Consider the following 15,260-nt stretch of genomic DNA (forward strand, 5'->3'; position numbering starts at 1 on the left):
AAAAAGGATTGAATTTTTATAAAGAATGTTTGTTTTGCACAATATTATATATAACGATAAAAAAATAAATAAATAAATGATCATATCATATTTTAAATTTCTATTGGAAAGAATTATACAAAAGAATTATACAATAAATGAAACACGTGAAACAAAAACAAAAAAAAAATGCTTTCAAAATGTAGTCACATTATATTATAAAAAAAAACGTCCTTATCGGGGAAGGTTAACCGTTTTTATATATATATGGCTGGGTTGTGTCGATCGATAAATATACTGACATTAAAGTACAATGCACACATTTTAAAGACAACTTATATTACTTCTCGACATTTGTTTAGATTAATGAATAGATTAAATATACTAATAATATAAAACATTTTGTGTATATAAAATAAATATGCTTAAGTTAAAAATGTGTTAATGATATGGTGCAAATTAATATTTTCCACAATTCACACACAATATTTTCTATAGTTAACATAAATATATGAAACATTACATTATAAATGCGTATTATAAATATTTATCATTAATTTCTAGTCTGCAAAATATTTATGTTTCATTATATTCATTCGACTATATGCGTATAAAATTAATATAGAAATGATTTTTAAAATAAAAAAATTATCTTATAATTATTTTTAAAGTGATATTTTAAATTACATTATAAATAAATAATAGAAATTAAATATTACTGTAAAATGATATAAAATAATTTTTCTATTAAAAATTTTTTCCATTTAAAAATTTTTAATGTAGAATATATATATGTATATAAAATGACATCATATTAATATGACGTGATATTAACATTATTCCTACATATTCATTTATAGCACAAAGAAGATTGTTTTTAAAGGGAAATCTAAAGGGTATTCAACCAGGGATGAATGAATATCATAGATACAGTAAAGGTCATTTTAACTCTCACCTATACTATATAATGACGTCAAAAATATTTTTAGTTTAAAATGGTTATTGTATAAAATATAAAATAATGCAATTGTATAATATATAAATTTTAATAACAAAAGTATAATATAAAAGAGCGATAAAAAGTAAATATAGATATTATTGTTTATAATATAGATAGATTAAATCAGATAGAATTAATGTTACAAGATAAGATATTTTAAAAATAATTTCTAAAAATAAATAATTTTTAAAAAAATCGTAAATGTTTAAATGTTACAAGATATATTATATAATTTATTAATAATATAAATGAAAATATATCTATCTCTCATCTATATTTGATTTTTAAAATTTAATTTTTTATTATAAATAAAAATGAAAAACATTTTTTTGTTCTATTAATACTTATAATTTTTATTACATTCATTTTTTGTTTTTATTAAACTTTTGAAAAAATATCATTTGCTGATCACTGCGATATTCTATACTGGAATCATACCTTGTCAACTCGTAGCTTTTATTAACCAATATTTTTTAATATCAGCAAAAATGTGTGTAAATATGATATAAATTTCAATCATATAAAGTTCATTAAAACATAAATATAAATAATATTTTTTAATTCATGCAATGATTTATTAAATAAAAATTAATACAATTCTACATACAATAAGATGTCTTTTCATTGAAATATAAAATTAATGCAATTCTAGATATGATAAGAAGCCTTTCATTGAATAACCATATGTTAAGAATGAAATATAAAAAAGTATAAATAAATTTATTTTTTCAATTTTAATGATAATGAACAAGAATTAAGAGATAGATATTCTTTAAATATCATAATACTATTTTATTCATATTATTAAATATTCCAGACATACTAATAATAAAATTTAATCATTTTTATGTATGCAGATCCTCCTGTTGACAGCGTGTACATGATATGTGGTGTATTGATCGCTTTGGTGTTAGTCGGCGTTATCATCGTTCTACTAGCTGTAACGATCAGGTAATAAAATACATACTTAATATTTTAAAAAAGATTGCAATATAAATACAATATGAATATTTTAAAAATCTAACTATCCTAATAATTAAACTACGATAAGGAAAGAGTAATTCTACGTAAAAAAATAATATTTTTGAATAAAACAGCCGCAAAAACTTGTTATCTTATATAACATTGATCACTTGTCAGTTAGGTATGAATGAATAATTAACAGAAGAATAAAGAACAGACATTATATGTATAACAATGATCAGACAGAATAAAATTTTTTTGTTCAACTTTTATTTGCCAGAAAATTAAGTTCGAATATATTCAATCAAGAATTATATAAGTTATATATAATTATATATATATATATATATATATAAGTTATTCAAACTTTTTAATTTAATTTTTTTGAAAGCTAGCCTTAACAATAACAAATTTAATGAAATGGTGAAATTGAATGTAATTTTAGAAATATATACAAAAAATGGAATTTAATTAGTTTCATCTTGTTTTTTATAAAATATAATAATATAATAATATTGATAAATATTTAATATAATAAATATACATATAAAATAAAATATGTATAAAAATAAGAAACAAATCACAATAAAATAATATATTAGAATACAGAAAATAAAATTGAATAGATAAAAAAAAAGTTAAAGAGAATAATCATTCTTATTTTGTTATTTTCAATGAATAAAATTGTAGTATTTTAATCAATGATCTTTTTGAAATAATTTTTTTTAGACTTTGGATCCGTCAAATCTGATTCTCATTAAATCTTGAAATAAAACAATATTTTTTTTATGTTTTTTACTCACTTCTTTTTACGTAGTATCACTTTTTTTCTCTTTTTTAATAAATACATAATGCATAATATAGGACATCTTGTATTAATATTGTACATCATATTTATTTTATCTATTTATTTATCTCTATATATACATATAAATACATACAGTATATTTCCGTTCAAAAATTTTGATACTTCTTTTTTTTAATAAAAGTTTAATGTTTGTATAGTTTATCTATATAGATCAATAATATTAAATTGTATACATTTTTTTTTGTTTCTTTATCATATAAAATAAATTTCTCTATATTCAATCATAATTTAATTTTTTTTTTTCAGTTTTAAAGTGAATATAATAATTTCTTTAAATTTTTGAATGTGGATGTATATATATAGATATCTTGTATTAATCAATTAACGATATCTAAATATTCACAGTATTTTATATATAAAATAAAAATAATTTTTAAAAATTTAAAAATTTAAAATTATTAATTTTAAAATTAATTTAAAAATTTTAAAATTAGCAATTCAATCAACAAAAATATATTAAAATTACTGGTATTGATTCACACTTCAAGAGCTTCTTTTCAAAACGACAAAAAACAAAAAAAAAAAATAAAAAAAGAAATAAGATAACAAAATTCATCCAATAGATATAATAATAAAATTTAATAATTAGACCAGAATGAAATTTCAAAAGAAATCTATAAAGAAAAAAGATATAAAATATATTGAAAGAAATGTATTGGATGGAGTTCAACAGTCCTTTTAAATACGTTAATCATATTTCATTGAACATGCATCAACAAATAGCGTGCATTCATCTATTAAAGCTCTATCCAATTAAGGTCATATCTTTCTTTCTCTTTTCCTCTCTTTATCTTGCACGCGTGCGATTTATCTACAAATAACAATGTATTTGGTTCAAACTTCTATCGAGTGCAAACACTACGTCATAATGTAAAAAAGCAGTCAACAAAGAAATAATGTCATTAATTTATGTTGACGTTATATGAACAAAACAAGTAAGTAAATAACCTAATTAAAACTTAAATGTCAATGATCAAGAAAATGAATGTTAAATGTCAATGATCAAGAAAATGAATGTCTTACAAGGTGATCCACATTAGAAATGAAATTAAAAAAATGAAATCAAATTCATTTAAAAATACAGGGAAACGAAATAAAATTCTAATAAATTTTCTAGTTACAATTATTTTTTTTAATTTGACAATTTTATTGGATGTTCGTATAATGTCTATTACATCATTTTTCACTGTCTTTGTCAAATACTACATTTATGAATTTTAAGAAAAATATCGAAGAGGAAAAAAAAAAATTAAACGACACTTATCTTTCAAGAAGTAACGACGAGAATCATAAACGGAATGAGTGATTAAAGATGCATAGGTATTTCATAGGTTTTTCTTCGTATATCGATGAATCACGTTTCTTCATCTGAAAATATGTGTTACTCATTCGATTTAACATTTTCAAGATAATTTTAAAGATAATTTCGAAAGAACTTAGCTTATACTTGATTCAATCTATTTCACAAGTAATTAATTAATTATTTAGATTAGAATATATATATGAATTCAGTAAAAGTCTAAGTAAATATATAATTTTAGAAATAATTTAAATCTTATATAAATGCGCAGTATTTTTTTTACTTTAAAAAAAAACAAAATTTTATTTAATTTTCATCATGAATCATTAATGAATCATTTTTATATGTTAGCAATATATTATCTTTTTTAAAGTAAAAAGTCGATTAAAAGATTTTATTAAATATTCTCACACAATGAAAATAAAAATTTGTAATAGGAACTTAATCATTATTAAATATCTTAGATTATGTATTTATAATATTGATCTTATAATGTTGAATTAAACATATTTTTTGAAATTGTATTTACTAAAGAATAAGTAAAAATTTAATTACATAATATAATGTAATATATTAAATATATAAATTAATTAAAAAACTCTCGATATTTTAATTTTTATTTTATTTTATTTTATTTTATTTTATTTTATTTTATTTTATTTATTTATTTTTTTTTTCCTATACATTATCTTATGTACATGTTCTAGTAAAGATAAAGTCTTAACAAGTTTCTAAAATTCTTCGAAATTAGATTTGTAATCAGTTACAATAATCTTCTATTTTTATTTATGAAAAATTAAATTTTTACGTTCTATTATTTCTAATATAAACAATTGTAATTCTCATATAAACAATATAAAAATTCTCATATAAACAATTGTAACTAATTGATGAAATTATTGATTAAAATAAATTTAAAATCTAAATAACAATTTAAGTAGATTATTATTCATTAAATCAATAAATTCTTCTAAATGCACGTAATATTCTTATAAGTTTTTTATGCAAATTATTCTTTACTTAGATTTCCAAACTTTCGAATCATAAAAATAGCAAAAAAGTTTTAAAATACAAAACTTTTTGACATTTAAAATTTTGAACATTTCATATCTAATTTTTATATCATTATATGGAAATAGATCAAAAATATTTTTTTTATATTATTGTTTATAATTTCTTCTAATTCATATTTCTGTAGTGAATATATTATAATACATTAAATCAAATCTAATTTATATGTACATTATGAATCATATGAAAAGTCATTTAGAATGGAGAAAGAGAAGTTAAAAGATTTTAACCTCAAAATTCACATGTAAATTTACGTGAATGAAATGTGAAAATCTCATAATTTCTAAAAAGAATTTTGTTTTAAATCTCAATAAAGAATTTATCCAATTTTCCTATCCAATAGTATTGTAATCAAGATTATTCGGAAAGATTTCTTCATATCGAGACTACAATCGATAAATATATTTTTTTTTGTATTTTTAACGATTTCACTTAAGTAGATTTAACGGAGATTATATGCAAAAAATTTTATTGCGATATACTTTCTTTGAAAATCTTCTGATTATACTAAGTCAGCTTTTATCGATTTATTATTCGATTAATCTTCGTGATTGTTAGTTCTATACAAGATGCTTTCAGATAACAGATAACCAAACTTTATTGTTGTATTCTCCCTAAAAATAGAAAAAAAGTCAAAAAATTTTAAATTTTTATTTTAAAGTTTTTTTTTTTGAGATATAGATATTTTTGTATACGATATTTTAATCCTTTGTACTCGAGATATAAACTCTTTTCAGTATCAGAAAGAATTATTAACTTAATTATTATAATATTTAGATTTATTAATACTTTACATTTTAATGAAATAAAACTTTAATAATGCTCTTAATTTTACGTATTAAGTAATAAATAATAATATTCATTTAAAATTTCAGTTGTTGAATAAAAAATATTTGTATTTTTATATAATTATTTTATATTTTTATATATTTTAAAGAAAATATAACATTAAAATTTGGCATTATTTCTGAGATACTTTAATTTCAAAATTAATTTTGATAATCAAATTGAATCATTTTTGATATAATTTTTTGATAGTACTGTAACTTTTGATCTAATCATTATATTATTAAATAAATAAAGTTTAAGTATATAAATAGTTTATATACAAGTAATATTATATGGAAATAAATGATCAAGAAATAAGTAATAAAAAAATGAAACTAATAACATTTTTTTACATTAATAATTCTAAAATGATATCAGTTATTAAATTAAATTATAAACTAAATTGAAAATAATCATAAATATTTATTGTTACATACGTATAATATAATTATATATTTCGATATATAAATATTATTTACTATAAAATACTGCATTAAGTTTTTATAATAATTATATAATAATAAACTTTTTTATAATATATAATATAATATTTATATTTTATATATATATATATATTATGTTTTTATATAATATATAAAAAAAAGATGAATATGTTTTATTTCATGTCAAACACGTGAACTTGTTCACTGATTTTAAACGATTGACTCATTTTATAGTTTCCCACGATTATTGTTTTCTGTGAGACAACGTGATATGTATATCTGTTAGGTAATTTACAAAAATAAATACAATAATATATACACATTAGAAATTTGCATTTATTCAATTAAATGTTCAAGAACGTGTACATAATTGTTTATACAATTTCAATAAATAAATATATTACGTACTTGATATATGTTATACATGAAATACATGTTTTATATGTATGTTACAACATATTGTGTTACAACATACATGTACATATATGTTATACATGTTTTATGTTGAAATAATCAATTAAATCATAAATATCGAATAATTTTACATTCGTAAATCCATTTAAAAATCTTTATCTTTAATGCAAATTGAGCATAATTAATAATGAATTCCATTTGATAATGATTGTCCAAATTAATTATTTATTTAAAAATGTATATTTTGTGAATTCCACGTATAAATTATAATATACTTTTATATAATTATTGAATGTAATGAATATTTATATTAAATAAAATATACAGATAAAAATATACACATAGAAACGTAGTCAAATACAATTAATGAATTTTCAAAACAACAAAAAATTTGTTAATGAAAACCATCTTTTTTTTTTTATAATATTTTCAAGAATAATTTAAAACATATAACTAAACATAATATTTATTAAATACAATTAATAATTGTTAATTTGCAATAGAAATTTATTTGTAAAATAGAATTTATTTCAAATTTATGAATAAAAAAAATTGCACAAATTTATTAAATTAAAATAAACATTGAAATATATATACGATATGAAAAAATATATAGATCAGAATTAAAATTAGAAGAACTACTTTCGCTAATATAGTAAAAGTAAATTTTTATTGAGTAGAAATACAACTCGATATATTGAATGTTTTCGTTAAATACAAGGTATATATTAAATCAAAAGTTTGCCAAATAAATAAATATAAAAAATGGAATTAATCTCTTTCTCTCTCTCTCTTAATTTTATTAATATCATGAAAATTTAAATATTACAGAATTATCAAATTTATTATTATTATTATTATTTTAAATCTAATTTTTAGAAACATTAAAAAACATTTTTTATATATATTGTTTTTATTTATAAATAAAAATCATATTTAAAATTCAAATATCTTAAATGAAATCCATGATTTAATTAAACAATAATTCAATTTTAAAAAAATTTCCAATTTCCAATTTTTAAATTCTTTTCTAAATAAAATTCTTTTCTAAAATAAAATTTACTTTACTATTAGCTGAATATTTTACCTTATAAAAATTAATATTCTATTTTTCGCGAAAGATAAATATTAATATTATATATATAATAAATATATATATAAATATATATATGTATACTATAGTTATATATATATATATATATATATATATATATTGTTATATTATACTACATTTTATTATTATTAGCTTATTTTATTAATATTAGATATATTATACTATATCATAATAAAATTTATCATTATTAAAAAACACGTGTTTTATATATTTATATAATGTGATTTGAGAAGATGAACAACACGTGAATTCTCAGGTAAAAGATACTAAATAGATATACGATAATCTGATTAGTTGCTTATTCATTAGAAGATATTGAACGATATAATGAGTCAAATCTTATCATGATGTCATATTTAGAGAAACTGTGTAATTAAAAATGATAGTAAGATATCATACAAAAAATTTATATTTCTAAATAATATATTTATTGCATTTTTATTAATATACATATCTCATTCAAAAAAATAATTTATTTAATATATATATATATATATATTAATTATTATGATATTATGATATTATTATTATTATTATTACTTTATTATTTTATTAGTTATATTATTGCTTTACATAAAAATATATACGTGTATGTACTTATATCTTCATGCTATTTCAAACCCTTCATTGCATGCTTCGTATAATTTAAGTCCCTATATTCGTTTTTTTATCATTGAGAATTAAAATTATAAAATAATTAAAATTGCTAATTATAAAATAATTAAAATGCTAATATCATGATTAAATTGCGGATATTTATACAAATATTTAATATGTAAATATTATAATTCATTTTATCAATTCATTCAGTTTATCAATTAATTTTTTTAAATAAACAATATCAATTTATAGGAAATCTTAAAAAAAATTATCTAAAAGGAAATTTTTTTTCAAAAATTATTTATAATTATTTATATTCAGTGAACAGATATAATTTATGAATTTATTTTGATAATAAACAAAAATAGATGGTGAATAATCATAAATGTTTATGTATTTATAATATTTATAAGAATATTTTGTGAAAAATGTTTTAAGCAATTAAAATTTTCTAAAATTTATGTTTTAAATGATCTTTATTATATATAAAGAATAAATGTTTATATTCAATTTGATGCTCTATAATTTTCTAATAATAAATCTAGAGATTTTCATTTTATTTTCTCTTTAATATCAAAAGAATAAATTTATTGCATAATAAGTTTACTAATGAATCAAAATATATTCAGAAATTTATTCATACATTATATATCTATATAAATTCTAAACAGATATAACGAAAAATTCAATAGATATAATATTTACGAAATACAAATTTAATAAGAATTACTCTATATCATTTAAGTTGTCTGTGTATAAAGAAAGGATTAAAAATATATCTACATATATTTATTATATATCTTTAATGAATGAGATGAACATAAGAAAATGTAAGTATATTTATTATCGATTCAGTCAATTTTGTAATGTAGTCACAATCTATATACTTACACGCCTAAGAGTCAAGAATAGATACTAATTAAATAGAGCACGCGAATATATGTACCTAAACTACCCCTATTCTGTCTAGACTTATATTCAACATTTATGTTGTCAAATTAAATTTCATCATAGCATATTAGTCAGATAGTCTGAAATATATTTATATAGATTGTTAAAAAATTTTTTATCGAAAAACATTTGTATAAAAGATAGATAATTGCGATCAAAATATACGAGACAAAATGTTTCCTTCTCAATATCAAGTTATTATCATATAAAAGAATAATTTTTGAACAAGAAATAAAAATAAAAATATCTATTATTAAATGAGATATTTATAAAATCTATATTAATTGAAATTCGTAATTATAATTTTCGATTTAAAATTATAATTTTTAAATTATAAATTTAAAAATTTATAATTTTTATCGATATTTGTATCTTGTGATATAATTGATAATAATTATGAATAAAAAGTATAATTTTTAGTAACAATACATTTTAATATCGAACAAAAAGTAATTGTTAATTAAAAAATATTGCAATAAAGTTTTTATTATAAATGCTATAGTAAAGTATTTTCACAAAAATATAAAAAGGAAAGAAAATTAATTAATTGATATCAAAGTATTGATATGTTCAATAGGCGATTTTACATTTTTCTTTGAAAAATTTATTTAGGATTAACTTTTAATTAGAAATAATACTCAAAATATAATACGCTGGATTTAACAATTGCATTTCAAATAACATATAATATAGTAAATTAATAAATAATGATTATTTGAATTCATAAAATTTTATGTTTTTATAATACAACTACTCTAAAAAAATTTATTGTTTACGAATTTAGGAATTATTGAAAGTTTAATAAGTTTAATAAGAATTAAAGCTATTATATTTAATAATATAATAAATTGCATAAAAAATTATAATTCTGATTAATTTTATATTTCTTTGAATTGTTCAAAAAAAGAGTACTTCACAAGGAGATAGAGATAGATTAATGATTAATTGATTATCGAGAGAAATGAATCATTTTATTAAAATATCTTATTACTCAAAACAATATATATATTTCATAATTTCAAATTATTCATAAATAATTGTTTATATGATAAGCAAAATTTATATGATTTTAAAAAAGACATACGATGAAATTTTCAATAAAATATATAATTTATTATTATTAAATTTATTTTGAAATTTTTTAAAAATAATATCATATACATATTTTCTATGAAAATCAAAATAACATTATATAAAATAAAGATATTGAGATGTAATAAATTTAAGACAAATCATAATTCAAGACATAATTTAATATCAATACAATTACAATAAAGTATTAGTAAAAATTATTACATTTATTATTATGAAGAAAATTATTAACGTTATTTTCAATAATAAATAATAAAAAAATTATATAAATATATAATTATATAAATTAAATATAAAAATATAATTTAATATTTTTATATATAATTATATTTTTATTATAGTATTTTGAAAGCAAACTATTTTCGTAAATTTTATAATTTAATAGTATTACAATTAAATAAAATATTTTTTTATATCCTATCTAATAAATAAATAATATATAATACGCAAAGAATTTTAAATTTTCAAATTAATTCGTACGTTTGAATTAATTTCTACTTTCATAAAAAATGATATGAAATGATATTTATAAGAAATTAATAAATAATAATATAAATTTTTTCAAAAATATATCTAAATACAATCTGAATATATATATTTAATACAAATAATAATATAATATTTATGTAATATTTATAGTAAAAAGTTCAAAAAAGCTATTATTTAAATTTTTATTAGTCTTTAACCATGTAATATTAATATACTTATGAATAGAAAAAAAAAATTGTTCATTAAAAAGATTGACTTCTCACAATAATCGATACAAATAAATCCATCAACAGTTTCAGTGAAGTATCATAAAATGTAATAGGAATATTTATGATGACAGTAAAAGATTAATATACATACAAAGAATTGATACAAATGTATTTAAGTACGTTATTCCCCTTATTCCATGGATATGTTTAAAAATGTATATATACCTATAGTATATATCGTTTGGCCTTTCCAACGTTTATCCGAGATGACGGCAATGAAAAGCTCTCAAGTGAACGAGCGAGCGTGCACCGTTCGAATTTCACGCAGTAAGTGAGTTGATTGGTCGGAGCTCATAGCAACTTCCAATCATGATGCCGCATAGTCGTGACGTCAAGCACAGTATATAATAACGTCGCGCGCCATCGTTCTGGTCAGATCTCGGTTGGCTTTGAAATGAGCGAAACGAGGTAATTTTCGGAGAGTTCTGGCAGCTCGCGTGCCCTTTGGCTGTGAGAGAAGCCAAGAAGGTGGTGGTTTTTCTTCAGTTCAAAAGTAAAAAATAAATTATTGTACAGTCGTTGTTTAATCTAACGCTGTATTTTAACATCAAGAATTTTTCAAACTAGTCATCGAATGTATCGTCGTTTGTTGAGTGAATGTACGAGAACGAACAGCTGAACGCAAATTATAGTGTTTCATCGATAGTATGAGTTAAAAGGTGGGCTAGAATAAGTTGCGTAAAGCTTTGAATAAATTTCTATATTAAATTGAAGAATTAAAAGGACATTTTATAAATCAAGAATACATTTTCGTATTATAATTTTATTTGTAAATACAAAAGCTTTGTAAAATTATGCTAAAATAGAACTTGAAGAAGAAAAAGAAAAGAGAGAGTGAAAGAAGAAACCGATATATAATATACAGAAGAAAGAGAGAGAAAAAATAGACTGATAAGAAGTATATTGCTCGAAAAATTGTTGTATTTATTTTACGTAAAAACAAACATATTTTCTGGTCGTTTGACTTACGTATTTTCCTTCGGGAACCAATAAAAATTCTCGATCCATTCGAGAGTTGTGACATAAACAACTTAAAAATTTGTTCACGAATTAACACGAAGCTCTTGAAGCTGTACCTGAAAGAAAAAAGAAAAATGGTTGGAAGCAATGGGACTATGATCGCAATTCGGCTTGTCCGTAGTAAGTTGCGGAAACGAGAAGATCATTCGAATGCGGTACATCCGGAAGCAGCCGTAGTTCAAACGGCAACATCGCCAGTTTCGACGATCGTCACTCCGTCTTATCCTGGCGAAGGTTGTTGCACGCAAACGTCAGTGACTACCACATCGACGGATCTGGGAAATAGCACAGCTGTTGAACAGGATAACGTCTATACCACCACCAATCCGACAGATCAATTCGTCTGGCAGTTTCCGCCTCCTTATCCACCGCCTCACACACCGACACAGTATACGTTGTACAACGACCAGGTTGGTATATAAACCAGATTTTTTTTTTTACTTTTATTTTTTTTTCTTTCTTTCTTTCCTTTGAACTTATAATCTCGAAGAAAAACGAGAATTATACGTTTCTCCCTTTTGACTTCCTTCATATTCCTCTATGTATATATATTAGCTGTACTAACCAGTAAAGCCAGTATTACCAGATTTTACTGGTTTATTCCCTACTTGCCAGGACTATTCGGTTATTTTAACAGCTATCAATAATATTTAACATAATAAAAGATTTTTTGTAAAATTAATTTTAATTTATTTTAAAAAATAAATTTGTTTAAATTTTAAATTTTATTAAAATTAACGAAATATTATGTAATACAATATTATTAAATAAAATAATAAGGAATGAAGTTATTGCTAATTTTGCAATTTTATTGATTTCAAAAGATATAAAAGATAATTTGAATAATGAATGATAAAACTATTGTATCATATTTTTTTCTATACTTTTTATTTCTGAATTAACCAATTTTGTGTATTACAATTTTTTTTTGTTCATAATATTATTAAAATTTCAATTAGTGAAAAGTAATATATTTTTAGTTAAAAGTTAAATTGAATTAAAGAACAAAGGATTTGAAACAAATAAAAGAATTGCAATAATTTTTAACATTTACTAAATTAAAAATTAAAAAATATTGAATTTCTATCACAATATTTATTGCTTAAGTATCAATCTTTCTATATTTGTGTTTGTATATTATTTTAATATTTTGAAAAAGTATATAGGTTATGTACAAATGTATGTCATTACTTTTATATATTTTACATATAATTATTTATAATTTGTAACATGTAAAATAACTCTTTACAAACTATATTTTATTTTTACATATATTAATAATGTTTCAATATGCAGCTTTTAGTGTTTGCTAATATTTAGATTCATAAAATGATGAAAGCTTGTGCAATATGTTATTTATAGGTGTAGATATGATAGATAGTTTATATATAATATATTATATCAAAAAAGACATATCTGGTAACACTCCAGGATATATACTTGGTAATGGTAAGGCCTTTGAAAATTGTAGTTATTAATAATAGTTGATGGCGCTATCGATTGTCCAAGGACGAGGCATACGAGTAGACGGCCTGGCAAACGAGTTGTAAGGTCGAGGCTCAGTCCGAGGCTCGTCGCCAGAAAAATCCCAAACAATCGGCAACGTTGCCACTTTTACTCTGCTTTGTTGCCGTTATGACACGTATGTTTCAGTTTCATGCTCCACTTACCGGTAAATCTCTACTGCTTTCCAGTATCTTTAATAATTTTTAAAGTATTTTTATTATTACATACTATTCCATATCTCATTAAAAAATCAATAAATGTTATATCTTTATTATATATTTGATTTCAAATTATATTCCAATATTAATTTTGCAATCAAAATTTATAGTTTATATGATATACATAACATTTTCTAAATTAGAAACTTTATAGTCAGATTAATCTGTTCATTATCTAAATGATATAAGTTTTCATAATTATGATGTAAGATATACTTGTATGACGTAGATATCATACTTATATTCGATTAAAGTAAGCTTATCGAAAGTAAGATAAAATCGAGATTTTTCAAGTTTTATTTGCTACGTCATATAATTATAATTCTGCAAAACAGATAATCATTCGATCGATTTTTACTTACAGATTATCGAAATTGTCAATATGTAGTTCAAATAAAAATCATACTAATACTAATAATAATATTTCTGAATGTTTGCTGATTTATAATCTTTATTATGATTGTTAAAGTTTACATAATGACTTAGCTCATATAATTCGCATAGTTAAAGTCATTCCTTGTCTTATGTCATACCTATTAATCATAACAAAGTATTAATCAGTTAATATAATTTACATTAGTTATTTCAAAGTTACAGTTATTTCAATTAATTTCAAAATCAGTATAGCTATGAGTCTTATAAAGTTATGAAAGACTGTATAAGAAAAAACACTACACATTTAAATTGAATTAATGTAATTGTAATGTCATTCAGAATCTTTAATTTCATATAATATATTTTCTTAGATTATCATAGAATACTTATTCATATCTTTTTAATTTTAATTCGATTATTTTAAAATTGACATTCATATATTAAGTATTATATTTTCTATAAAACATTTTTTTTCTTTTTTGCGCATATTTTTTTCTATTAATATCTATCAAAATTATGTTATTCGATAATCAATAATTTCGTTGAAGAACATATAGAACATGACTACTCGTGGCTCAACATGTTGATTTTATCGTATTATTGGCGCCTATTGATCATTTACGTATATATGTATATAGCGTCGCGACGTTCAATTTTCCATCTGGCAAACCGCGAAAGCCGCTATGTTTGGTGTTTTGAACGCATAGACGCACCTAAAAACCCGCTTTTACCCCTCGAGCTGGCTCTAAATTTAGCGTAG

At 20.3% G+C, this 15,260-nt stretch overlaps 1 protein-coding gene across 6 annotated transcripts in view; it reads left to right on the forward strand.

Moving 5' to 3' along the window:
* Nucleotides 1-15,260, forward strand: part of LOC122714459 — a 76,323-nt gene that overhangs the window by 59,025 nt on the left and 2,038 nt on the right. For all 6 annotated transcript variants that reach the window (XM_043935796.1, XM_043935797.1, XM_043935798.1 and 3 more), the window contains 2 exons: nucleotides 1,837-1,930; nucleotides 12,523-12,811. In XM_043935796.1, coding sequence (XP_043791731.1) covers nucleotides 1,837-1,930; nucleotides 12,523-12,811 — 383 coding nt within the window. The remainder of the gene's footprint in view (nucleotides 1-1,836; nucleotides 1,931-12,522; nucleotides 12,812-15,260) is intronic.

Source organism: Apis laboriosa, unplaced genomic scaffold (assembly GCF_014066325.1).
Source record: "Apis laboriosa isolate Shangri-la unplaced genomic scaffold, ASM1406632v1 scaffold30_cov140, whole genome shotgun sequence".
Taxonomy (NCBI): domain Eukaryota; kingdom Metazoa; phylum Arthropoda; class Insecta; order Hymenoptera; family Apidae; genus Apis; species Apis laboriosa.